This window comes from Acomys minous (assembly GCF_964271855.1).
Source record: "Acomys minous genome assembly, chromosome: 5".
Lineage (NCBI taxonomy): Eukaryota > Metazoa > Chordata > Mammalia > Rodentia > Muridae > Acomys > Acomys minous.
In genome coordinates this window covers 27841565-27866697 of record NC_140494.1, presented here as the reverse complement: position 1 = coordinate 27866697, position 25133 = coordinate 27841565, and the positions used below count along the sequence as shown (strand labels likewise).

The 25133-nt window shown below is 45.6% G+C and overlaps 1 protein-coding gene across 1 annotated transcript; it reads left to right on the top strand.

Moving 5' to 3' along the window:
* Positions 1-18297: 18297 nt before the first annotated feature.
* BAMBI (BMP and activin membrane bound inhibitor) lies at positions 18298-23183 on the top strand. The gene is made up of 3 exons (XM_084781629.1): positions 18298-18661; positions 21684-21971; positions 22410-23183. Exons 1-3 carry the CDS (start codon positions 18586-18588, stop codon positions 22826-22828), a joined length of 783 nt encoding a protein of 260 aa, XP_084637755.1. The 5' UTR covers positions 18298-18585; the 3' UTR covers positions 22829-23183.
* Positions 23184-25133: the final 1950 nt, after the last annotated feature.

The following is a 25133-nucleotide window of genomic DNA, read 5'->3' as shown; positions in this document are numbered from 1 at the left end:
GACTAGTGCAGCAATAAACATGAGTCAAGTACTTCTGTGGTGTGTTGTCTTGGGCCCTTTGGGTGGTGGTTCTGCTATTGGTTTTGTGAAGAGCCTCCATGTTGATTTCTGTAGTGGATGTGCCAATTTATATTCACACCAGCAACGTGCAAGTGTTGCTGTTCCTCATGAGCTTGAGAGCATTTGTGAGAGGCCAACTTGTGGGAATCGGTTCCCTTTTGCCACTGTGTGGGTCCCAGGAATTGAACTCAGGTCATAAGACTTGGCAGCTGGTTTCTTGCTCCACCTCTCAACCTGGGGTTAACTTTATTAAATCCTGTGCACAGATAGCTCTTGGAATAAAGGTGTGTTAGGGCTCAACTACAAGAAACAAGGATTTACAGTTCAATCTCAGGGGTCACAATGGGATCAATGACAGATTTTTACAGTTCACAATCTCAGGGATAACCATGGGATCAAAGACAGGTTTTTACAATTCACAATCTCTTGGATCACATGGAAATCAAATATCCTGCAGCACACAATTCTACTTGCATCCCTGGTGACCGGCTAGCAGCAGGAATAAGTATAGGGCTACACGCCAGGATAAGAACACAACCAACAACAACCAGAGGAATATAGCTCCATCAGAGCCAAACTATCCTACTGCAACAAGCCCTGAATATGCTAACACAGCTAAAGCACAAGAAAATGTCATTAAATCTAAACTTATAAAGATGATAGGGGACTTTAAAAGGGAAATGAATAAAACCATTAAAGAAATACAGGAAAATCCAATCAAACAAATGAAGGAAATGAATAAAACTTCTCAAGACATGAAAATGGAAATAGAAGCAATAAAGAAAACACAAACTGAAAGAATCTTGAGATGGAAAACCTGGGGAAGAGAACAGGAAGTACAGACACAAGCATCGCCAACAGAATACGAGAGATGGAGGAGAGAATCTCCAGTGTTGAGGACATGCTTGAAGAGATAGATCTTTCAAAGAAAATGTTAAATCTAAAAAGTTCCTGGCACAAAACACCCAGGAAATCTGGGGCCATATGTCTTGATTTCATGTTTTCTTATGGTTGAATGAAACTCCATTGTGTATGTATGCTTCATGCTCTTTATGCATGCTTGTGTTGCTGAATGTCCAGGTTGATTTTTATTTCTTAGCTATTGTTAATGGAGCAGCAATGAACATGGATGTGCAAGCACCTCTAAAGTAGTATACATCAGTCATATTGTAGTTCTATTTTTGGTGGTGGTGCACCTTTAACTAATGGGGAGGCAGAGGCAGGTGGACCTCAGAATTGGGTGCCAGCCTGGCTTACAGAGCAAGTTCCAGGGCTGCCCAAAGAAACCCCATCCCAAACAAATAAACAAGCAAACAAAGCGCCTGCCGACACATATTGGTTTCTGTGGTGTTCATACTACTTACAGTCCTACAAGCCCTATATACGGGTTCTCCTATCTCACCTTCCCAACCACCATGAGTACTTTCCTGTTTTTTTTTTTTTGTCTATTTATTATTTTTTATTTTTTTTTTACACATTTTTATTGAAAATTAAAAATAATTCCTATTACATCTCTTTTTCTATCCCATCCCATGCATCCTCCCATTCCTCCCTCCCTCCCACTTTCACCCCAATCCCCCTTCCCTATGACTGTGGCTGTGGGGGACCTCCTCCCCCTGAATATGGTGCTAGGGTATCAAGTCTTTTCTTGGTAGTCCTCTATCCTTCTTCCGAGTGCCATTGGGCCTCCCCCACAAAGGGACATGGCCAAATATGGGGCACCAGAGATCCTGTGAAAGTCAGTCCCCAGTCTCCACTTAGCTGTGGAGAATGTTCTGTCCCTTGGCTAGATCTGGGTAGGGGTTTGATGATGACTGCCCGTTTTGTCCATGGTTGGTGCCTTAGATCAAGCAGAATCCCTGGGCTCAGATCTAGCCATCACTTTCCTGTTTTCTTAATGATAGCCATTCTGACTGGGACAAGATGGACTATCAAAGCAGCTGCGTTGGGACGATCTTTTTGTACACTGTGTAAAGACTGCCTTTGTATATTTGAATGTTGATTTCCGTACCAGCAGAGAGCTGAGTACAGGGTGGATTTTGGTACTGTTATTCTTTTGCTGCATCCTGTTTTGTGAATACGCCCTCCAACACCTTCTGATTGGTTCAATAGAGAGATTAAATGGCCAATAGCGAAGGCAGGAAAGAAAAGTCGGACTTCCAGACAGAGATGGGAAGTCTGGGAAAGAATCTGAGGTAGGAGATTTGCCAGCCAGGTTCAGAGGAAGAAACAGGGTGAGGGAGTAAGAAACTGAGGAAAAGTAACAAGCCACGGAGCAGAGGGCAGATCAGTATTAAACGGGACAGTTTAAGTTATGAGCTAGTTGGGGAACAGGCCTAAGCTAAGGCCAAGCTTTATACTAAATATAAAAAAGTCTCTGTGTCATTATTGGGAGCTGGTGGTCCAAAAAAGTCCAATTATAATTGGCACCCAACAGTAATACAGCTGCAATTTGCCTTTCCTTGAGGGCTCAGAAGGTTGGACATCTTTTCAACCATATATTTGGCCATTTGTGTTTCTATTTTTAAGAACTGTCTGCTCAATTCATCGGTTCACTGGCTGGTTAGAAAACTCATTTTTTTGGTGTTTCAGTTTTGTATTTCTTTGCATAGTCTAATTACAAAGTGTCAGGGATCTAGTTTTATTCTTCTACAGGTCCAAGATCCAGTTTCCCCTGCAGCATTTATTGAAGAGTCTTTCTTATTTCCAATGTATAGTTTGTCACCACTGTTGAAAGTTTGGTGGCTAGGGCTGGGTAGGGCCTGTTCCTGACTCCTCTACTGTATTCTTACTGTCAGCCATTTGTAAACGGGTTTTATTTACAACAGTGGTCACTGTTGTCATTCATAGCATACAGAAGGAGAATGTTTTCTCCACCAAATACATACAGGGAACCTTGCTTTTCTCCAGCTCTAAAAGCTGCTGGCGGAGTGAATGAAGGAACAACAGCAGTGGCTCTGGTTTTCCACCAGAGGGTGATGTTGACCTACAACAGGACATCTGGCTGGGAGGATGCCTGCCGTGAAAAAGAAGGCTGTAATCATTTTATTCTTTGGAAACTAAAGTGGTAACAGATATCAACATTTCTGTGTTGACTTAAGAAAGAACAGTTATGCTGGCAAAGCTCAGGAGGCTTGCTCTCTAGCCCTAGCCAGCTTTCAACTGAGACTCCAGCAATGCTCCTGCCTCAGCTTCCAGAGGAAACCTGGGACCACAGATGTTCCACAGCACACCCAAATCCTGATGGGTTGTTAGGGCCTCAGAGTTCCCAACCTTGTATAGAGATTGGAGTATGACTATTCTTCAGAAATTAAACACTTTGTTTTAAATAAATTGGAAGATGCCTCCTTCCTTCTGCTTTGGCTTTTGTGAGGCTGGGTCTCTCTATGACAAGTCCAGTCTGATCTCAAACCTGTGCACCCCCTGCTTCTGCCTCCCAAGTGCTGGAAGTACAGGCTCACACATCCAGTCTGAATTATGGACTAGTAAGAACTCAAAAAGATGGAATAAAAGAGGATCGGATCACTCAACACAAAAACCCCCTGTTACCAGAGCTGCCGGGTTTTGTTCCGAGGCTGAGTGGCTTGCAGGACTTTCAAGGGGGTAGAGGGGACAGCGGCAGACAGCATTCTCAGGAGAGAAAGGCTGCTAGACTGTGTCTGTTACAGTTATTCTGTTCCTGCCTCAGGAGGGTTCGGGTCTAGGGGGCCTCTCAACAACGCTTATCAAACAATAGGGACTTAGCAAGACCTAATAGAACGGACTACAGCTGTGCTCGAGAGTGAGCAGCCTGGGGCCAGGGCTCAGTAGTGAAACTTCTATCCACATGTCAGGCCCTGGGTTCCATTCCAAACACTAAAAGAAAATAAATTAAAATAGACCCATTGGATTGTCTCCTTTAATCTGCTGGTTTTGTTTGGAATTTCATGCTACGAAATGTCTAATAAGGTGAGGTCTATTGGAACCCACCAAACAAAATTTGTCTTTATTCCCAAAAAGAATGAGTGTGAAAAAGTGTCTTTTAGACAACGGACAGCATGGGAGTGGGGACTGGTGTGCACACGTGGGCACATGTCTCAGGGTCACAGGCAATTTAGGTTTGGGAGACTCCACATTAGTTTCCAGAACAGCTCCAAGTTTACTTAAGATTGTGGGATCTCAGCTGTCTTTAGGCAACGCATCTGCTTTCTTCAGTCCTGCCTGTAATTACAGCAGTGAATCTACTTATGTTAGTAAGGGTGCGGCCACAGGCTGGGCCTTGCATACTTTCTTTGTGGCTTAGACAAACTGGGGTGTCCTGTAACAGCCCCAGCCACATGGGTGGCACGGTCCTTTCTGAGTGCAAAACTGCCCTGTCCTCCAACACAGCCGCCATGCCTGATCTTGAGGAGCACAGGAGAACAAACAACACTTGGCCCTTCTACCCAAAGAATTTACTGCACAGCATAGTTTGTTGTCCCAGAAAATGACACAGCACTGTCATCTATAATATTAAAAGAAATGACTATTAGATGTTATAACTGTAATCATAGTACCATGGTGTTGAAAGAGTTTTGTAAAGTTACATTTGCTCCATGTGTCCTTTGCTGGACTTGTTGGGCACTTGGGAGTCCCAGGCTACCTGTCCTGTACTCAGACAACATTAATTTCTGGAAAGGTCTTTCTTTTGCCCTTATTGTGTATATTTATTATACATGGCATTGTATTACACAGTGACATTTTCAGCTGACGTAACTCCTCTCACCTGGTACCCATGGTCTGTGTGTCCCCTACAGCACACAGATGATTCCTTTCTTTACCTGACTGCCTTCCCTTCTCACACAGCGTTTAGATGTCCTAGTAAATGTCTTTGCCAACTTGATTACTCTATTTCCTCAAAGATCTCCTAAAGATGCTTAAATCACATTTTTAAAATTTTATGTCATATGTATTCATGGATGGGTGCATATCACAGTGTGTGCAACTCAGAGGAAAAGGTTCAAGAGTTCATTCTCCTCTTCTATCATGAGGTCTGTGGTGTAGAACTCAGGTCTCAGGCTAATACAGCCTTGATCGCTGAGCTGTGTCTCCTGCTCATCAAAGACCACTGTAAAAGACAACCTCAGCACCAAATCCACATCCTAAATAGCCTGTTCTGTGCCATTTCCAGCAGAATAGTCATAATTTTGGACTAGACTCTTTTTTTTTCATGTGTATGTGTATATGTGTTTGTGTGTGTTTACATGCTCTGTATACATGTAATGTGTGCTAATTCATGTGTTGGCCTGAGAGTGATGTCAAGAATCTCCCTGGAAATGGATCCAGAGGGTTCTAGAAACCTACAAGAAGAACATTATTACAAGTGGATCTGGGCCCAGGGGTTCTGCTCAAACTATGGCACCAGCCAAGGACAATACGTGCAGTAAACTTTGAACCCCTACCCAGATCTAGCCAATGGACAGGACATTCTCCACAATTGAGTGGAGAGTGGAGACTGATTTTCACATGAACTGTGGTGTCCCATATTTGACCATGTCCCCTGAATGGGGAGGCCTGGTGGCACTCAGAGGAAGGACAGCAGGCTACCAAGAAGAGACTTGATACCCTATGAGCATATACAGGGGGAGGAGGTCCCCCTCAGAAACAGTCATAGGGGAGATGAGTAAGGGGAAAATGGGAGGGAGGGAGGACTGGGAGGATACAAGGGATGGGATAACCATTGAGATGTAATATGAATAAATTAATAAAATATATTTTAAAAAAACGAATCTTCCTGAAGTACTCTCTACTTTATTGAGGCAGAGTCTCTCGACAGAACCCAAAGCTCATAAATACAGCTAGTCTAATTACTCAGCTTGTTTCAAGGATCCCTTCTGAGTGCTGAGCTTACAAGTGGACCACCACATTTCAGGTGTTTACGTGTTTTCTGGGGGTCCAAACTGCAGGTCTCACTCTCTCATTGCTTATGAGGCAAACAGTTAACCCCTAAGCTTCCTCTCAGGTCCCAAACCACCTCCCTGGCTGAGGCTGGAGTTTGAAGACAAGTCTACATCAAGCTGCTGCATTTTAAAGGAAGAAAATCCTGAAAGATGCAAGGAAGCCAACTGGCATTTTAAAAAGACTGTCTACCTCCCTCCCTCCCTCCCTCCCTCCCTCCCTCTCCTTCTTTCCCTCCAGACAGAGTCTTTCTGTTAACTCTGTAGAACAGGCGGCAAGCAAAGGACAGGCTGGGGAGAGGGCTCCCAGTCCGTTAAGAGCCTGTTTGTTCTTCCCTAGGACCAGGTTTCACTCTCAAAAACCACATGGTGGGTCACAGCCGTCTGTAACTCTAGGTCTAATGTCCATTAGAGCCCATCCCTGCCCAGCACGCTCACCCTGAGCTTCAGAGCTGTTTTTGAGACTTCTAAAAAAATCCCTTAGGGTTAGGGGTACAGTGCTAGCCTAGCCTGTGTGATGCCTAGTGTTTGAGGTCCCCTTCCCTTCCCCCTTCCTCCCCCCCCCCCCGCCCCCTGCACACTGATGAGGGAAGCTGGTGAGGCTGGGGCATGGTAAAGCGGAACCACAGTCTACTAGTCAAAGTCCCTAGGTCTTTCAGACTAAAGAGGAGAAGGGCTACGGGTGGGTACTATTTGGGACCAAAATGCTTATTCTCTTGTTTTTATAGGTTTGGCTATAGGGTTGGCTCAAACCCCTGAGTGAGTTGGGAAACATGTCCTGACCAAAGCTTCTGTCCCAGTTTCATCTGGATAGCTCTCATTTAGGGACAGAGGGGCAGGTGGTAGCAGCTGGGCGGGCCCTGTGCACCTGAACTTGAGGGCGACTGAGTCTGGGCGTCACAGCTCAGGCGGGACCCGCCCCGGAAAGCCCCGGAGGGAGAGTGCTTGGCGGGGGGGAGGAGCCAAGCCCGGCGTCTGGGTCGGGCTGAGTGAAGTGAAACAGCGGCGCTCCTTGGCGCCTAGGCACCATTACCTTCAATTATGATAATTGGTGCTCTCCAGCGTGCGCATTCCCCCAGGGAGCTCGCCACGTCTCAGTCCTTCATTTCCTCACTCATGGCTGGAGGCTGAGCATCTGTCTTCTAGCTCTCTGGCCCCTTGTCTTCTTGGACATGGGATGTATTTGTCTATAGACCGGGTGGTGACTCGGGGAAACATACGGAGACTACTTTTTTGCCTTTTCGATGTAAGCATTTATTTTATAATTAATATATACGCGTTCTTTTTTGCATTCCAATAAAACAGAAACCAGTTCTTCCCCCCCACACACACACACACAAACACACACACACACACACACACACGAAACATAAGACTCGCATACATACAGAAGGGCAGGGGCTGGCGTGGGGGCGGCGGGGGGGGGGGTTGGCAAGGAAGGGGGAGGTGCTGAGATACACACATACAGACTCCTTGGGTCAGTTCTCTGGTTGGGTGCTCCTCACCCTTTTAACACAACAAAAACCTTTATTTCCTTCTCTATGAGCTGTCTGGGGCTGGACTCTGACTGGGTGATGGAAAGATTCAAGACCTGACCTGAAAATACTTCTGTTGTTTCCTTTACCCTCTGGTATTATCCCAAAGCACAGCCTTTTTCCTCTGTGCTGTTTACACTGAAAGGGCTAGTTCCAGAAAACTACAGATATCTAACCTAAGGTTAAGAAAAAAGAATACAAGGTGCGCGTTCCCACCCTTTCTTCAAACCCACCTTAAAATTAGGTGGTCTGGGGCTAGTTGCATAGCTCAAAGGTACCTTGCACACACAAAGATAGCAGCAAATCATCCTAGCCTGTGAAAGCCCTGGGTTTGATCATCCCATAAATAAAGTGATAGCTAGGAATGTTTAAATATAATAAAATTGGGCAGCCCCTTAGGATGAGGCAGGTGGATTATGGGCAACTTGAGGGCATGCCTCTCCTTAGTAGTTTTAATGACTGGAGGCTTGGGAGGGAGTTCATGGTAAAGTACTGGCCTAGAATGCTGGGAGCTTTGATTTCCAACACCTACATACAGCAACAAAACCCTGAAATCCCACTTGGATGTGAAGGCAGGAGGAAGAGAAGTTCAGGGTCATCTTTGGCTGCATTGAGTTCAGGCCAGCCTGGGCTACATGAGACCATGTCTCAAACAGAAAAAAAAAAAAAAAATACAGGGCATGTCCATGCAAGTATGCCTTAATTAATGGTGACTTTATTGTGTAATGCTTCTGACGGTGAATAAGAACATGAGACATCTTTAAAAAAAAAAAGCCATAGACTAAGAAGTGTGTTTCCAAAGGCCTCCTGCTACTGGTGGGAGATCCCTCATGAGTCCACAGTCTAGAGGCATGAATTGCACCTGCCAGTGAGGAGCTGAGCTTCTGGAATTATGGTAAGTTAGCTGACCAATTTGTTTTGCCAGATTCTTGGACTACTACCAGCTGTGGAAGCAAAGCGTCCCTGGTAAGACTCACGCCCGTTAGAGATACCATCTCCTTGTCCCAGCTGGAGGCTGGCTTGGCAGTGGCATTGTGCACACTTTACATCTTCTTCAGCTCAAGGGAGGGGGGAAACCCTGAAGCCACCTGGGAAGTCCCAAGCCATCTAAAGGCATTCAGAGGATTAGACATCACTTTGAGCAAAGACTTTGTTTCTAAGAAAACATCTATCGTTTGCTATTTCTATAGGGTTTTGAAGGTGATGTAAACGCCCGCTTGTATCCAAGTCTGCACTGTTGGGAGTCACAGGGCAGGGAGGCTGCTTACCATTGCTAGCCTCTTTGTTTAACGGGAGAGGATTCTGAGGCACAGAGAAGGGCATTTGCTTTGCACCCTCCATACACACAGCTAGCTGTGGAATGTGGACAGCTTCATACCTCTCGCGTGTTTCCTACTTTCGACTTTTTCATTGATGAAGTTGTATCCATTCTGTTCAAAACTGAGTCGCCAAGAAGAATTCACTCAAAATAAAACAGTGTGAAAGCATCAACAGGGATGGGGAGAACTGTAGAAGGCGTGCATATGCTCGTGTGCGGGGGGGGGGGTGGGGTGGGGGCAGGAAGAAGCTGCAAGCATTGAACTCAGGGCCTTTGTTTGTATAAGGCAAGTGCTCTCCCAATGAGCTGAGTCCCAGTGGGACAAAAGTGTTTGCTTGTCATGAAGGGCTTTATAATCTTTTGAGGAGCCAGATGGGAGAGGAAGTTAGGTAACTGCGTGGACGTCTGTGGAGAATTCTCTTACACTCCTGAGAGTTTAGGAGATCTGGCTAAGTGGTACAGGGTACGACACATAGAATGGAACTCTGAGGAGATGAGTGACTATAAAGTTGGCGCATTTTGCTCCTGTGTTACAAGTAGGATGGCAGATAGCAGCATCTGCTCACCACAGGTACCTCACCACCCCCGCCCCACATCCCATAAACACATACTACACCTGTGGGAAAGCCAGGGCAGTTATTCATTCAAAATGCTGTTGTGTCTCAGGAAATAGATGAAAAGTGCTTTTACTTACCGTGCTCAACTAAAAAGATAGGGCACTGGAGACTGTTCTTGGTACAGAGAGTCCACAAGGCAAGATGGCCCTGGATTCTGGAAAGTTCTGCATCATGACCTGCCTACATTATTCATCTTAAGCAGTGACAAACACTGAAATAATAAAGCTGTATGTACCAAGCCTGGTGGTGGTGGCCCATATCTTGGTGGTGGAGGCAGAAGCAGGTGGATCTCTTTGAGTCCAATGCAGCCTGCTCTACAGGATGAGTCCACCGACAGCCAGGGCTACCCAGAGAAACCCAGTTCTGAAAAAGCAAAAGCCAAAAGAAAAACAAATAAACAAAACACCTTGCATATGCATAATCGCAATGTGGAGTGAGTAGAATTCAGGTATTGATACTTTTTCTTTCTTTACAGGGCAATTAGTTTTATGTGCAGACAACCTGCTTTGTGGTGCAGAGCTACCCCACTACTTACTCATACTCTCTGTCTAATAGACATGTAGGGGCTGCAACCATGTCTAACATCAGTGGGGTCTCTTACCCTAGCTGCACAGTCTATAAACATGAATATTTTAGGGTAGTTTCTCCATTAGCAGAACAACAACCTGTATCACTTCAGTGTCAGAAAAACCTTCAAAATTTGTATCTGGGAGACCAAAACGCTGTGATAGTCTACAGTAGCTACAGAAGGCAAAACCGTCTTCTAATGAGCTCCGTGGAAGTGGCCCGTGACCAGGGAAGGGCAAGTAAAACCGTGAAGCACAGCAGGGAGCTTGAAGACAGAACTACGAGGAACAGATCTGAGATTTCTCATTTCTGGTTCCTTGGAGGCTGACTTCTGGAGAAAGACCTACCAATATTAGCTAATTTAGAGCCATTTGCTGACTGGCTATAACAGGCTTATTATAAAGATACAATTAATAGGCAACTTCTAAGCATAGCATTACTCCTGTGCCAGGAAGCCAGGTGAAAGGACCATGTCATCAAATGATGCATCTCAGAAAGATTAATTCTGTGGGCAGAGGCTAAAGAGGCTGTGGGATTACAGCAAATAAGCTTTCATCACTGAAACTAAGGCAAGAATTTGTAATACATTTTTCAAAGTCAATAATAATATTCTCATTCCTATTTGATCACCTAACCAAAGAGGGTGCTCAGCTGTAACTTCCTCCAAACATCTCTTCCCACTCCCCTGTTCACAGTGAAATATTTCTACATTTTTTAGCTTCTACTTCAAAGACATCATTTAAAAGATGAATGTTTAGTATATCATTCATCAGGCATATCAGAGTTAATGTGCATTTTGATACTTTATAGATGAAAAAGCAAAATGATATTTTATCATTGATTAGCTGCTCTGCACCTGTCACTCCAACTACCCAAGGAGGCCGATGCAAGAAGATCCTTTGAGGTTAGGAGTCCAGCAGCAGCCAGGCAATGCCATGAAAAAAGAAAAAGAAAAAGACAAAGAAATGACCAGAAGAATGAATGGCTCAGCTCCACATCACCTCAAGGAAATCAAATAAAAATCATAGTCTGTTCATTTCTTTTAGGTGGCTATTACTAAAAGAATAAAGGGCATCAAGTGTTGGTTAACATGGATAAAGCAAGATTTCTTGTGCACTGTCAGTGGGAAGGCAAATAAACATGGCTTTTGTAGAGAGTAACATGGAAGTTCCCCCAAAGTGTTAAGAAAGTACTACTGCAGGCTGGGTGCGATGGAGCACACTGTCAATTCCTGCATATGGGAAGCAAAGACAGGCTTCTCCGTGGAGATCTCTGTGGAGTCAAGTCAAGCTTGGTCTACAATGCAAAAATCCAACCTGCCAGGGGGACATAGTAAGACCCTGACCAAAAATAAATTTTAGAAAGGTATTATTGGGCTGGAAAAACAATTCAGCAGTCAGGAGCATGCACTACTCTGGAAGAGAAGAGGATCTGAGTTTGAGTCCCAATACTCATATCTGGTCCTCATAGCCACCTGTAACACCAGCTCCAGGGGGGCTCTGATTCTTCTGGCCTCTCTGTCTGGGTCCTTCACACACACACACACACACACACACACACACACACACACACACACACTAATATATAAAGTAGGTGTAGAAAGACAACACTAATTGATTCATATAAAGAACACGAAAACATTAATTTGGTAAGATACAGAGTGGACGGGTTGGCAAGATGCTTCAGTGGGTAGTAGCACTTGACTCCATGTCTAATGGCCTGAGTTAAATTCCCAGGGACATAAAGGTAGAAAGAGAGAATCATTTCTCATCAGTTGTTCTCTGACCTCCACACATACCCATAGAAGTAAATATAATGCAATGAAGAAAACTTTTTAAAGAAAAATTAAAAGTAGAAGCATGTTTTCCACAGGTTGGAATAGTTAGGGAGAAAGGAACCTGGGAGGTCTTGATCAAAGGATACAAAAAAGGATAGGAGCCGGGCGTGGTGGCGCATGCCTTTAATTCTAGCACCCAGCACTTGGGTGGCAGAGGCAGGCAGATCGCTGTGAGTTCGAGGCCAGCCTGGTCTACAAAGTGACTCCAGGACAGCCAAGGCTAGCATAGAGAGACCATGTCTCAAAAAACCAAAAAACAGATTAGATGAGTTGAAGAGACAGGCTGTACAGTGTGACAGCCGCAGTCAATGATAATACATCGCAGTCATCAAAAGTGCAGAGAGGAGAAATAAGTCCTGTCATCACAAAAGGATAACTATGTGAGGAGACGCAGTTGTTAATTAGCTAGAATTAGCCAATCCAGAATATATATACTTTAGACTGTTATGCTGCATACCAGGAATGCATGCATTTTTGCCTGTCACTTTAAAACAGTAATCTCAAAAATATTATAGTGAAAAACATAAACAGCAGCTACAGGGGGAAAAAGTGATGACAAATAGATCTGCAAAGTTCCACTGCAAAAAGGCCTCAGTTTCTCATCTCAGTAAGATTTCAGTTCGCATGACTCGGTAATGGAAGGCGTCATCCTTGGGCCACCAAAGCCAAGTGGAAAGAGTAAGGGAGTGGGTGGAAGGAAACAATGTCAAGTTTCATCTGACGCCAACAAGGAGCTAAATGTTTGTCTATCTTGTGAAAACAGCAAAGTTCTCAGATTTCAAGGGCTTAAACATGAAATTACTTTAATCCTAAAAAGATAGTAAGAGTGTTACCCACTGAAGCACCAGATGGGTTAATTCTCCATTGGTTTGGAAGTGGGTCAAAAGGATTCTTCTACTGTAAGGGATTGATAAGGCACTTGAAAGCAAAACAAAAATGGTTTGTTCATTATGTGACATCAGGTAGGTCAAATTAGCAAGCCACTGGATACTACTTTGAAAGGTCATTATCTTCATTGGTGGGTGGAAGGTTGTATGACATTATACAAGCCAGTAGAACAAAGGCTTTGCAGAGACCAAGGATGATACAGCATATATTCAATACCATTTGACTGAATAATGGCCATTGACAAGTCCCCAGTGATCTTTAGGGAAGATTTTATTGTACCACAAATTTAGTAATCTGCCATATTTGCTTATTTACTTAAAGAAAAAAAAAACTCAACTCAGTAACAACTCCTTATTTTGTGTAAGACCCCCAAGCATTTCTTGATCTCATAAGAACACATTGGGATGTAAATTGAGTTTAAGTTCCGGACTTCTCTACCCAGATCTTATCCTATTACCGCCCAGACTCTGCAACCAGCCTTCTGCAGACATCTGTCCCTTTAACTCTTTTTCCATAATGAAAGAAAAATGAAAAACCAAAAGCAAACAGACAACTAAATCCTGCCTAACCTCATAGCCAGTCTCTGCATCTGAACTACTCTCTTACTTTTGACCTTAGTCTCTTCAAGAAAGCATTCCTCATTTTTACTGAAAGAAAAGGATGTTGTTTTTGCTGTTGTTTTTTGTTTGTTTGTTTGTTTTGTTTTGTTTTTGAGATAGGGTTTCCCTGTGTAGCCCTGGCTGTCCTGAAATTAAAATTTTAGACCAGACGGGGCTTGAATTCAGAGATCCATCTGTCTCTGCCTCTTGAGTGCTGGGATAAAGGCATGTGTGCACCACCACAGCCTGGGAAAGAAAGATAGAAAGAAAGAAAGAAAGAAAGAAAGAAAGAAAGAAAGAAAGAAGGAAGGAAGGAAAGGGAAAATACTTTTTAGTAAAAGCAACTGTTAGGGAGTCATAGTGAATTGTTGGCAGGCTGAAAATGATATATTCAGAGGAAGCCATGGATCCCACTGCTACACAGCCATAGCTGTTTGAAGGTGAGCGAAGAAGCTGAATGGACAGAAGTAGTCATGTGCAGAGCACAAAACAAAACTCTATAGGGAAATGGTTGTCCTTAAACATCTTAAATTGAATTAAAATTGTTGCCTATTCTCTTGACTATTGATATGGGCTCAGACTTGACATACTATCCCTAACTCAATTTTGATTTTCCTCACTGATTCAAACACTCTCATTCGCTGAGTTGAAAAGCCCATTAAAGGACAAGTTTGTATCTCTTAAAACCAATTTTCACCCACTTAAGTAGTTTGACCATAGGAAGAAAAACAAGAGTAGAAATCATTGTCTAAGGAATGAATCCCATGCTGGAGAGATGGCTCAGCAATTAAGAGCACTGTTGGCTCTTCCAGAGGTCCTGAGTTCAATTCCCAGCAACCACATGGTGGCTCACAACCATCTACAATGTGATCTGATGCTCTCTTCTGGCCTGCAGGTGTACATGCAGATAGAGCACTCATAAATAAAATAAAATAAATCTTTAAAAAAGGAATACATCTCAAGTTCTTATTCTGAATTATATTTGAACCAATATATAAATAAAACCTCCAAACATAGATACTAATGGCAATAAAAATATGTAATACTAAAAGGCGGATGTTAATTTGATAAACACAAGTGCTTAGGAGGAGTGGTCCTTTGACTTGTCAGTGAACGAACTGTAAATTAGAGAGGTTTATGGACTGGGGATGTCACTCAGTGGAAGTGCACTTGTTCAGCATGAACAAAACCCTGGGTTTAAACCCCATGTCACAGAAATCAAAAGATAAACTAAATGTTGTTTAAAACAGGCTGCGGTGGTTCGTGTCTCCAGTCGTAGCACTTAGGAGGCCGAAGGAGGCCTGGGGCATACAGCTGTTCCATCGTTTACAAAAGGGGGAAAAAGGGGGGGAAGGGACAGGGGCATACTTGAGCTTTTGAGTTTTCCAGGCCTGTGGCGTCATGATGGAATCTCTGAACTCAGGAACTGGAGTTAGGAGGATCATGAATTCAAGGATAACCTTGACTTCATAGTAAGTTCAGGGCCAGCCTGGGCTACATGAGACCCTTTTTCAACAACAAGATTCCTGAGTTAATACTAAGATTAAAAAAAAAAAGTGTTTAGTAAAGATAGTTCTGTAGGAAAAGTGCTTGCCACACAAGAAGAGGCTAGGTTTAATGCCTAGAATTACAGAAAAGCTGGGTGTGGTAACAAGAATATTACCCCAGTAAAGAACTAGAAATCTTCCTCCTTTGGCCTCCCTAACTCCCACAGGAGATGGAGACTTCCCAGAAGCTCAAAGACCAGCCAGCAGTGAGCAACAAGCGACCACACCTCAAACGCGATAGAAGGTAAAAAATGGACATCTGGAGTTGTCTTCTAGCACACAAACACCTATTGAAAACCCGCTGGGGTTTAAGTCTTTGCTTATTGGCACATCTTTCTCGCTTGCTGTTTCTCCGCAGGGAGATGAACTCCAGCTGCCCCCGCATGTCTGCATTTGCACATCCCTCCTGAAATGACCTCCAGAGCTTGCCCTACCGCCTCAGTGCTCTCTCTCTCTCTTTCTGTGCATGCACGCGTGCGTGCGCGCGCGCGTGTGTGTGTTTATTTTTTGAGACCCGGTTCTGACATATAGGAATTGCAATTCTCTTTGCACGTCTCTCTTGAATGCCCTCCAGAGTTTGTTCTGCCTCTCTATCCAAAGGAAAACCCTACCTAGTCACTGGGGGTTATGTCACTGGCCTGCACAGGAGAGCAGTGTCTCCTAGCTTGGCTCTTGCCATGCCTTCCAGTGTGAAAAGGGACACTAACAGAAGCAACCTAGGAACACAGGGAGTATGTGCTACAACCTAGTGTGTACCTACACATTTCTTTACATTTTCGTCAATTAATGAAATATTTATCTGCATCAAAGGTAACTAGAGTTAGCTCTCAGTAGATTTGGGTCCATTCCTTGCTCCATATTTTATGTGCCAGCCACAGAGAACTGCCTGCAGTTCCACCACAGTGAATTCAATGCATCTCTAAATTGTTGTCCTCTGTGTCTGAAGCGGTCTTCCTCCACAGCCTATATGCCATAGGAGCAAATCTCAATGTCACTGCTTCCCGGGAGACCATCCCATGGACATCTTCACCTTGTTGGACTGCCTTAGAACTTCCTGCACCCAGTTCCTGGCCACCATCTGACTTGTGACACGTTGTCTAGACGTCCAAATGTTTGCAATTCCGGACTCTGTGGGGTCTACTGGTGGGAACTCCAAAGTGGCTGAGTGAGACTGAGCTGAAAGGCTCCCTTTAGCTAATGATTGACTCTCCAGGGTTAAAAGAGTGTGCCATTACTTGAATACACAGTCCACAGGGTCCTTGAACTAACTCCCCAAAGTGTTAACAGTCAAAAAGAACCTGGAAATGCTGAAATTCTCTTCTTGTTGACTGTGAGCTGTCCTTGCAGAAAGGCCTGCTGTTTGCTGGTCGCCCTTATCTGTTCAGTTTTCTCCTAAGACCCCTGCTGACCTTGCTTACATCACCAGTTCCCCCCCCCCCCTCTCTCTCTCTCTCTCTCTCTGTGTGTGTGTGTGTGTGTATGTATGTGTGTGCGTTTATTTTTTGGAACAAGGTCTTCATACGTGTGTTTGTGTGTTTATTTTATTTATTTATTTGACACAAGGTCTTTATATATATATATATATATATATATATATATATATATATATATATATATATATATATATATTAAAGTTTGGCCTCAACATTGCAATTCTCCCTCCTCTACCTTGCAAATTGTGTGATTATAGAGTACATCCCACAATCTATTTCCTTCTCTTTTTATATTTAAATTTGTAAAAAAAATTTTTTTTGTCTTTTGTTTTAAGTCAGGGTCTACTTTGTAGCCCAGGCTAGTATGGAATTCACTACATAGCCAGTGGCTAGTCTCCAACTCTTGCCAATTCTCCAGCATTAGTCACCTAAGAGCTTCCCAAGTGCTAGGATTACAAGTGTGAACTTCCCTCGTTTTTTCTAAACTGCAATTTTGACCTAGCAAAGTAAGAGTATAAGATTATAGGACTATTTACTTTTGTATACAAAAACGTCCTTTTTTCGAAGGTAGCATCATTAACTTCCTATGTCTCTGAAACTTCCAGGAAGTTAACTGCTAGGTATTTAGAAGGTTCCTCCTTGATTTTCAGGCCATAAGACAGTTTTTTTCCTTTGGGGTGCTGGGATGGAACCCAGAGCCTTAAGAGCTGTTGCAGAGCGACTCTGAGCTAGAGGCAGCCCTTATTCTTCTCATGTGCCGTCCCATTCTACAATGACCTGACTTTTACACTCTCTTCGTTTTAAATGTTGGCAGACCCTAAAAGTGAATTTCGCAGATGGTTTACTTCTGCTTGGGGGACGCAAAGTAAAAGAGCATTCCCACTAATAATAAAACTCTTAAGCTCATTTCCCCTTCATCCAAGCAAACAGCAGCCCATCTGCATCTTTGGTTCCTTAGGGCAGGCCGCCCCACAACCCCTAATAAATGACTTGGTATCTCAGGAAAGAGATCGCTGTGGGGCTGATATTGATCAGGTCAGCGGGTGTGTTTGCCTACGATTGTTTGGGGGGTGGTTAATTGAGTCTCGGCCAGTGTCGTCTAGCTGGCGCCGGGTGCTTTTGGATTTGCTGATTTTCGTTAAGTGTCTGTAGCAGGCTCCCGGTCCCCTGTCTACCCGGGAGAACCCAGCGGCTCCCACTGATCAACAGCCTGTCTGTCTGGGCTTTATTGATCACAAGGAGGCCGGCTCGGGGCGGATGCGCCCGGGGGAGCCAGGGAGCCGGCAGAGAGCAGACTCCAGCTCCTAGCCGCCCCTCCCTGGCTCCGTACCCGACTCCTCCTCAGCCACACGCGTGCGGGCGGGGCCCAGTGGCCCGGACAAGGCCATTGTCCCAGGGGATGGGGGTGGGAGTGGAAGTATATGTCTCCGGGACTGGGTGGCCCGGGCATGGTCTTTGTCCCTAGGGACTCAGGGTTCTGGAGCCCAGAGCATGGCCACTGTCCGTAGGAGGCGGAGATCCGGGGTCCTGAGGCCTGGGTATGGCCATTGTCCCTGGCGGGGCTTCGGGGCTCGGCAGCCGGGCATAGCTACTTTCTGTGGGGGACTCAAGAATATGACCACTGAGAGTGTGGCATCCTTTGCAGATTTCAGGTGGGACAAAAGCGAAACCACGTGTTGGGGGCCGCTGGCTGGAGACTGAGCATTGGGCGGGGGGAGATCTCAAAGCTTCTAACTCGGAGGCTCCCTAGAAGCCCGGCTCCGCGGAGCCTCAGAGGCTGCACGCGCAGGAGTCCGCTAGGGGGAGAGCTGCGGCCGAACCCACAGAGCTAGCAGTCGGCGCCAGCGAGAGCCCGGGGGCAAGTCCGCCCTGGCCCGCGTCTGGCTCCGCCCCCTGCTGCCGGGGCTAAGGCATCAGCCAATCAGAGAGCGGAGGCGGGACCGGGGCGGGGCCAAGCTTGGCCAGCTCCCGGCGCCGGGCGCTATTTACGGCGGGGACTCGGGCTTCCTGGTGGGTGCAGACGCAGCTCGCTGCGGGTGGGTTTTTCGCGCGTCCGCTGTTAGTGGCTTGTGCGCGGGGCGGCGGGGCGAGGGGCAGACGGCTGGGGAGAGCGCCCGGGCCCTGGAACGTGTCCTCGGTAGCCTTGGTCTCTCTCCATGCTCCGGCCCCCGCCGCGCCAGTGACGGCGCCCGGGCTGGTGCGCGGCGCGCCCCGGGGGTCGTAGTGCAGCCGCGCCTGGCTCCCGGAGCGACGAGGGCGCGGGGCGTCAATGGATCGCCACTCCAGCTACATCTTCATCTGGCTGCAGCTGGAGCTCTGCGCCATGGCTGTACTGCTCACCAAAGGTGGGTGCCGCGGGGGCTGCGCGCCGGGATTGCGGGGCCGGCCGTCGGGCTTCGTGAGCAGCGACGAGGTTCCCGCCTTTGCCGTGGACCTCTCTCCCCGGCCTGGAGCGCTGAAGGACTGTCAGACCTCGGGGTGGTTAGCCCGTGGTGAACTCCTGAGCTCCGGGCCCGGAGATGACCGGACGCCGCTGGGCTCACGTACCCCGAAGGGACTGTTCCCGAGAAAACACAGATCCCAACTGGGTCGGGCAGGCGTCTCTGTTGGTTCTTCTCAGTGCCTACCCCTGAACATGCCACTATCCTTCTCCGTGTTATTTTTGGATGACTGAGCGTGTGTCTACAGTACCCTTAAGTTTGCCGGTGTCTCCTTCTGAGCGGGGCTTGTCTGTGTCTCTGATTTTCGTGCTTTTGAATATCTGCACATGTACCTAAATATTTCTGACTGAGTGAGGGTGCTGCGAGTTTGTTCTTATGTCTGAAAAGTCTTGGAGTATGCTTGTCTGCGGACCGAGGAGTGTGAGGTCTCCCTAAAACTGTAAAAGTCTGAGATGCCTCCTGAAGTGCGGCGTCTTGCTCTGAAGCGGCTGGGAGGAGTAGGCGCTGTCATCCACCCCCTTTCCCGCTCCACAGTTTTACAGACACTAATGGAAAAAGGAAGGGGGGGGGAAGCCTTTTTCTTTCCAGCATGGCACACCTTTTAGATGGAAATTCTCTTAACTCTTAGGTTTCAAGCCTCTCTCGCTCCAACCAGGACTTTACCTCGTGTTCTGTAAACCGCTCCCTCCCCCCTTTTTTTAAAATGGGAAGCATTATTTAGTCTCTGACCCTCACCCCCAAACACACTTTTCTCTAATTGCCATGTAGCAGGCCTGAGGTTAAAGGATAAGCCAGCCCAGCAAGGATGAGGTGCTACAGTGTTTATTTATTTTGGAAGGAAGGGTGTAATTAGCCCTAAATAACAGCCCTTGCAGCCTGCAGAGGGGAGCCTCCTGGCCCTATCAAAGGCAGGCAGAGCAGGGAGGGACTGGGGCTGACATGAAGTCACAGATACCGAAACTATGTGCCTGATAATGATATAATTAGGGGATCAGAGATTTCTGAGTGCAGCGGACTTCAAAAGCTTTATTTAAAAGAAGCCCTCGGCCCCTGCTGTAGCCATCTTGACTGAAGCAGACATTTTTGTTAATCACTACGTACAGTAACCAGAAAGGGGCAAACAGAAGAGCATTGTTCACCGGTTTAAAATACCAGTCCCCCTTCGGCCTTTGCATGCCTCAGGAAGAAACCTTATGAAATGACAGAAATATAGCTTTAATATAGTGATACAAGCGTCCATTCTCCTTGTTGAAATGTGGCTTCAGTTTTTCTATAAAGTCTTAGAATTTTCCCAGTTACCTGTCCGTTTTATTAAAACTGGTCTAGGTCATTGAAAATAGTATTCTAAACAGGCGCTCATAAACACCGAAACAGCATTTTACTCGCATTTAGTTTTCCCTTTCCGCACCAATCAGAGACTAATAGGCTCAAAGTAGACTTTTAATCTGTTTTATTTCCACTTTGCATCTGTATAGAATTTGCCAGGCCAGGGTGATGAAGTTATTATCACTTAAGGCTGGTGAACTTTTATGTAAAGAATAGGGTGCACTGAGAAGGAGGAGGAGAAAGGAATTGCTGCAGGCTTCAGGCTCTTAGCGCAGGAGCCAGGGGAAGGAACCTGGACCCACAGCCTGGCTAGTGGGGTTTGAGCTGCCTGGCTTTTCTTCCAGCTGAAGTGTGAGCTGCCCGGGTGAAAGCTGAGCACACCATGTGGTGGCCTGGGATTTGGACAGATAATTAAATGAGACACCTTACTCAAGCATTCACAGAGAGGCCGAGGAGAAAGAAAAGTGAGGCTGGGGGCGGGGGAGGTTTGGAAAAGCCAAAGCTTTCAGTGTTGAATGTCAGAGTGGAGGTTTCAGTAACTAGACAGATCTTCCGATTGGGACCTGGGACGAGGTGTATGCATTAGTTTGGTTTACAGTAGCTGTGAGCTGTGGCGGCCAACAGCGATGGGCGGCCACCCTTTTTGGGCATCTCAGTTTTCTTGTGATGGATAACTTTCAGGTCCAGGTCCAAGCCTGAAATCTTGCACTATGACAAGATGTTAACAGTGCCTCACAACTCACAAAATGAGTTTTATAAAGGAAACTTTAATCACTTCCTGGAGAAAAATTTGAGGTTTCCTTAAGGATTTTTCCTTCAACCAGCAGAGGATTTTCAGTTTCGAGTTTCTCCTTTTAGGTCACATGTTCAATTACATGTAAAGCTGAGGAGGAGGAGGTGAAGTTAGCTTCGAAGTTTTACATCCCCCACTTTTATGACTTTCCATTTGGGCTGAAAGAAATTGACTTTGGCAAGCAAACCACTAATTGTAAACTGCCTAGTTCCTGTTTTACAATGTTCGGACTAAAAGCTCCTCTGCATGAAAGAATCTTTATAGGCAAAGTTTGCCTTTTCTAGAAAGATCACAGATAGCTGCCCAGCTTCATGGTTTGCAAACCTCCTGACCTGTGCAGTTTCTAGATTGTTGTGTCTAGTTAATAACTTTATAAGGTGTCAGCTCAGGCTCTTAAAAATTGGCTCAGTCCTTTGGGATGCCAAACAATTCAGTAGTTCCGTTCAAATATTTATATAGACAAAAAAAAAAAAATCCCCCAAAGCCTGGAGTTTTTATGTTGTGTGAGTGTACAGCATAAAACTGGATAAATAACATGAGTTTAGACAAAAGACAATATAGCGAAAACTGTTTCTCTTCAAACCACACAACATGTTTCACAACTCCTAACTCATCGGAAATTTGTTTCTGGGTTGCATATATTACCAACATTTAGCTCCCTGAAAGTTAGGACATTGCCTGCTTTGGGAGCACATCCGTCCTCCCTGTGGGCTGCTGTCGCAAACACTCATCTCGGGTAAACTTTAGTAGGTGCCTTTGAGTTCAGGGCTCAGCCGATGCTTACGTCCGTCGTTTCTTTGTTTTCAGGAGAGATCCGATGCTACTGTGATGCCGCGCACTGTGTGGCCACCGGTTACATGTGTAAGTCTGAGCTAAGTGCCTGCTTCTCCCGACTTCTCGATCCTCAGAACACCAACTCCCCACTCACCCATGGCTGCCTGGACTCACTTGCAAACACAGCAGACATCTGCCGAGCCAAGCAGCCCCAAAACCACTCCGGCCCGGCCACGCCCACTTTGGAATGCTGTCACGAAGACATGTGCAATTACCGAGGCCTGCATGATGTCCTCTCTCCTCCTAAGAGTGAAGCCTCAGGTAGGTCCAAGCTGTCCTGACCCAAAGGCCTGCCTGATGTATGGGCCTGTGACAGCAGCGACTCTGTATGTCTGCTATTGATTTTGTTGTTAATGTAATTAGAGACACCAGAGGGAGAGCCTGGCTGGATGCAAAGAACATCTCTAACTGAGCGGCTTTTATGTCTGCCTGAGCATTAGATGTCTACATAATAGGCTTTGCCTGTTATTCCAACATTTTGAGGACATTAAAAGGCCATTACATCCAAGTAATGACAGCCTGTAAACAAATGCATCTGTGACCATCTTTGGGTGCTTTCGTAACACGCAGTTTCTTAACCGATTCGTAAGTTGCCGTTCAAATGGGCTTCCTTGTGGAAAGTGGCTCTCTTTCCACGTTTGCTTCTAGGAGGCGGTCACCAGGTTGCTTGACCAATTAATTCTCTTCGTATTCGTTTAGGACAAGGAAATCGGCATCAGCACGACAGTAGCAGAAACCTCATCACCAAGGTCCAGGAGCTGACTTCCTCCAAAGAACTGTGGTTCCGCGCAGCCGTGATAGCGGTTCCCATCGCCGGCGGGCTGATCTTAGTGCTGCTCATTACGTCGGCCCTGCGCATGCTCCGGAGTGAGAACAAGAGACTGCAGGATCAGCGGCAGCAGATGCTCTCTCGTTTGCACTACAGCTTTCACGGGCACCATTCCAAGAAGGGGCAGGTTGCAAAGTTGGACTTGGAGTGCATGGTGCCCGTCAGTGGGCAGGAGAACTGCTGTCTGACCTGTGACAAGATGAGGCAAGCGGAGCTCAGCAACGAGAAGATCCTCTCCCTCGTGCACTGGGGCATGTATAGCGGTCACGGGAAGCTGGAGTTCGTATGACAGCGTCGAGTCCGAACCCTCGAAGGCCTTCTGAGTTCTGCTGACAGGAGCACTTTTATCTGGAGACAAACTTAACTCACTCAGTCATCTTGGAGAAGCAAACATGACCTCTGCTAAGAGGATCCTGGGTATTTCTTCTGAAGGATTATTTGCACAGACTCAAATACAGTCCAATGGATTAATTTGCTTTAAAATTATAAAAAGCAAAGAGAGGACTCTGCACACACTTTCCCAGGGTTCTTTGTATCCTAGGGAGCCGCGACTGACTGAAATAAACAGTGTGCTCTCTGTAAGCTCCTACATCTTCATTTATTGTAAAGATTTTCTAAAATATATATATATATTTTTGTCCGAATATTTAGTGGTGTCTTTCATAAATTAGAAACTTAGATTAGGGTGTGGAGAGGCTGATGGTGGTGTAGTGCCGCGGTAGAAGGCTTGTCTGGTGTGTATGAGGCCCTGGCTTTGATTTCCTCCAGCACCGCAGAAAGCCAGCCAACCAATCAGCAAAACCTTTGCCTTGAAAGTGTAAGAGAGTACATGTTAATTATGAATGAAGACCTGTGTACTTGTGCTTCTTAAATGGAGGTTTGGGCTTGGCTTTGATCTTGCCCATGCTCACACAAACCTGTAATTAATTGTCTTCGTGTAACGACCATGGTCTGGTGTTCATCTACATCATTTTCCAGAATGATCCTGGCTGTGGTTTTTATCTGAGAATTTCTCTTGTTTGTGCTAAAGGTTGCCTCTGTCCCCATGTGTGTTAAGCACACATTCTACCACTGAGCCTCACGCCAAGCCCCAAGAATTCTTCCCTTACTTGTGCCAGGCCAGGTAGGACCTGAGTTTCTGAAGTTGCCATAACAAAAGGAATGTTTTCTCAGCCACGTCTGCTTTCCCTGCAAGGACTTCAACTGTTTACCTCCCCCTCGATTGAAGAGTGTCTTTAGTAAACCTAACCACTGTCTACTTTGACAGTTTATTTTGTCTCAAACCAAATTAAATATTTTGTCTCCTAAATTAGCCAAACTATTATGCAATGCTCCTGGTCTTTAAACATGATTATTCTTAACAGTATCTGTTTCTAAATGTCTTTTTAATCCTTAAGAAGCGTTTCAGTAGTGAATGCCATTAAATTGACATTTTAAATAATACAATTATTAGGTTTCTTCCTCAAAATGACCCCTTTACTAATATAACCAAACAGAACATGATCTTAGCCAGGAAAGTAAGTAACATTTGTCTCATCCCATAAGACTCTTTCTCTTGTTTACAGCCCTTTCCCTCAAAGTGGGTCTTTGTTATCTTAAATATGAGAATTTGCCAGTTTTCTTTTTCTCAACTGTTTTTATGTACCTGATTTTCTTTCTCTTTTTTTATTTTTTGTTCTGCTTATTTGTTTTGTTTTATTTGAGACAGGGTTTCTTTGTGTAGCCTTGGCTGTCCTGGATTTGCTTTGTAGACCAGGCTGGCCTTGAACTCACAGAGACCCCCTTCCTCTCCCTCCTCAAGTGCCGGGATTACAGGTGTGCACCACCATGCCCAACTCCTGATTTTCTTTTTAATTGAGACTGTAGCTTGCACATCTGAAGATGAGATTTTCTTGTATGTTTGCATACCTTCAAGAGGATACTCAGGATAAACGTAATTTGAGGTTCTTCAAGAGTGTGTGAAATAATCCGAATTGAAACGAGCAGCAAAGAAATGAGTTATTCTCCCCCCTCTAGATGGGTTCTCACTATCTGGCTGGGCTGTAGCCCACTGTGTAGACCAGGCTGGCCTCCAACCCAGAGAAATGCCTGCCCCTGCCTCTGCCTCCCAAGCACTGGGATTAGAGGTGTGCACCACCATACCTATATTTTTTTCAGCTGTCAATAGATGACACCCCTAAACAGGTTTGGCTCTGGGATAAAAATCCTATGGTATTAAGCCACAGCACCCTTATGCATTCTGAGGGTAATGGCCTTTGTGCTACTCGCACCTGACAGTTCTTAAGGAAAAGAGTCAGGTTTTGTGTGCACTGTCCACTGTCCTGTTAATGTCTTCACTCCCCAAGTTTGTCATTTCAAGGGGTCAAAGACTTGAACTTCACCATTCAAACCTTTCAAGGCAAGAGGACTGATTGATCAGGACTGGCAGGTGGTGACTTTCCCTTCCTTGCCCTCCGTCACTTCTGCTCAGGTGGCAGTAACTTTGTCCTTTGGAGGCTGAGATTCTGCTCCTCCTTCATCCTGCAGGGTCGGCAGGTTTCCCGGTGCCTTTTGACAATCACTGTGTAAATTCAGAGGGAGCCCCAGATCACAAT

Coding starts and splice junctions, on each gene's coding strand:
- BAMBI (XM_084781629.1), top strand. CDS start 18,586: ATGGATCGCCACTCCAGCTACATCTTCATCTGGCTGCAGCTGGAGCTC. Junction 18,662..21,683: donor GGCTGTACTGCTCACCAAAG/GTGGGTGCCGCG, acceptor CTTTGTTTTCAG/GAGAGATCCGATGCTACTGT. Junction 21,972..22,409: donor TCCTAAGAGTGAAGCCTCAG/GTAGGTCCAAGC, acceptor GTATTCGTTTAG/GACAAGGAAATCGGCATCAG.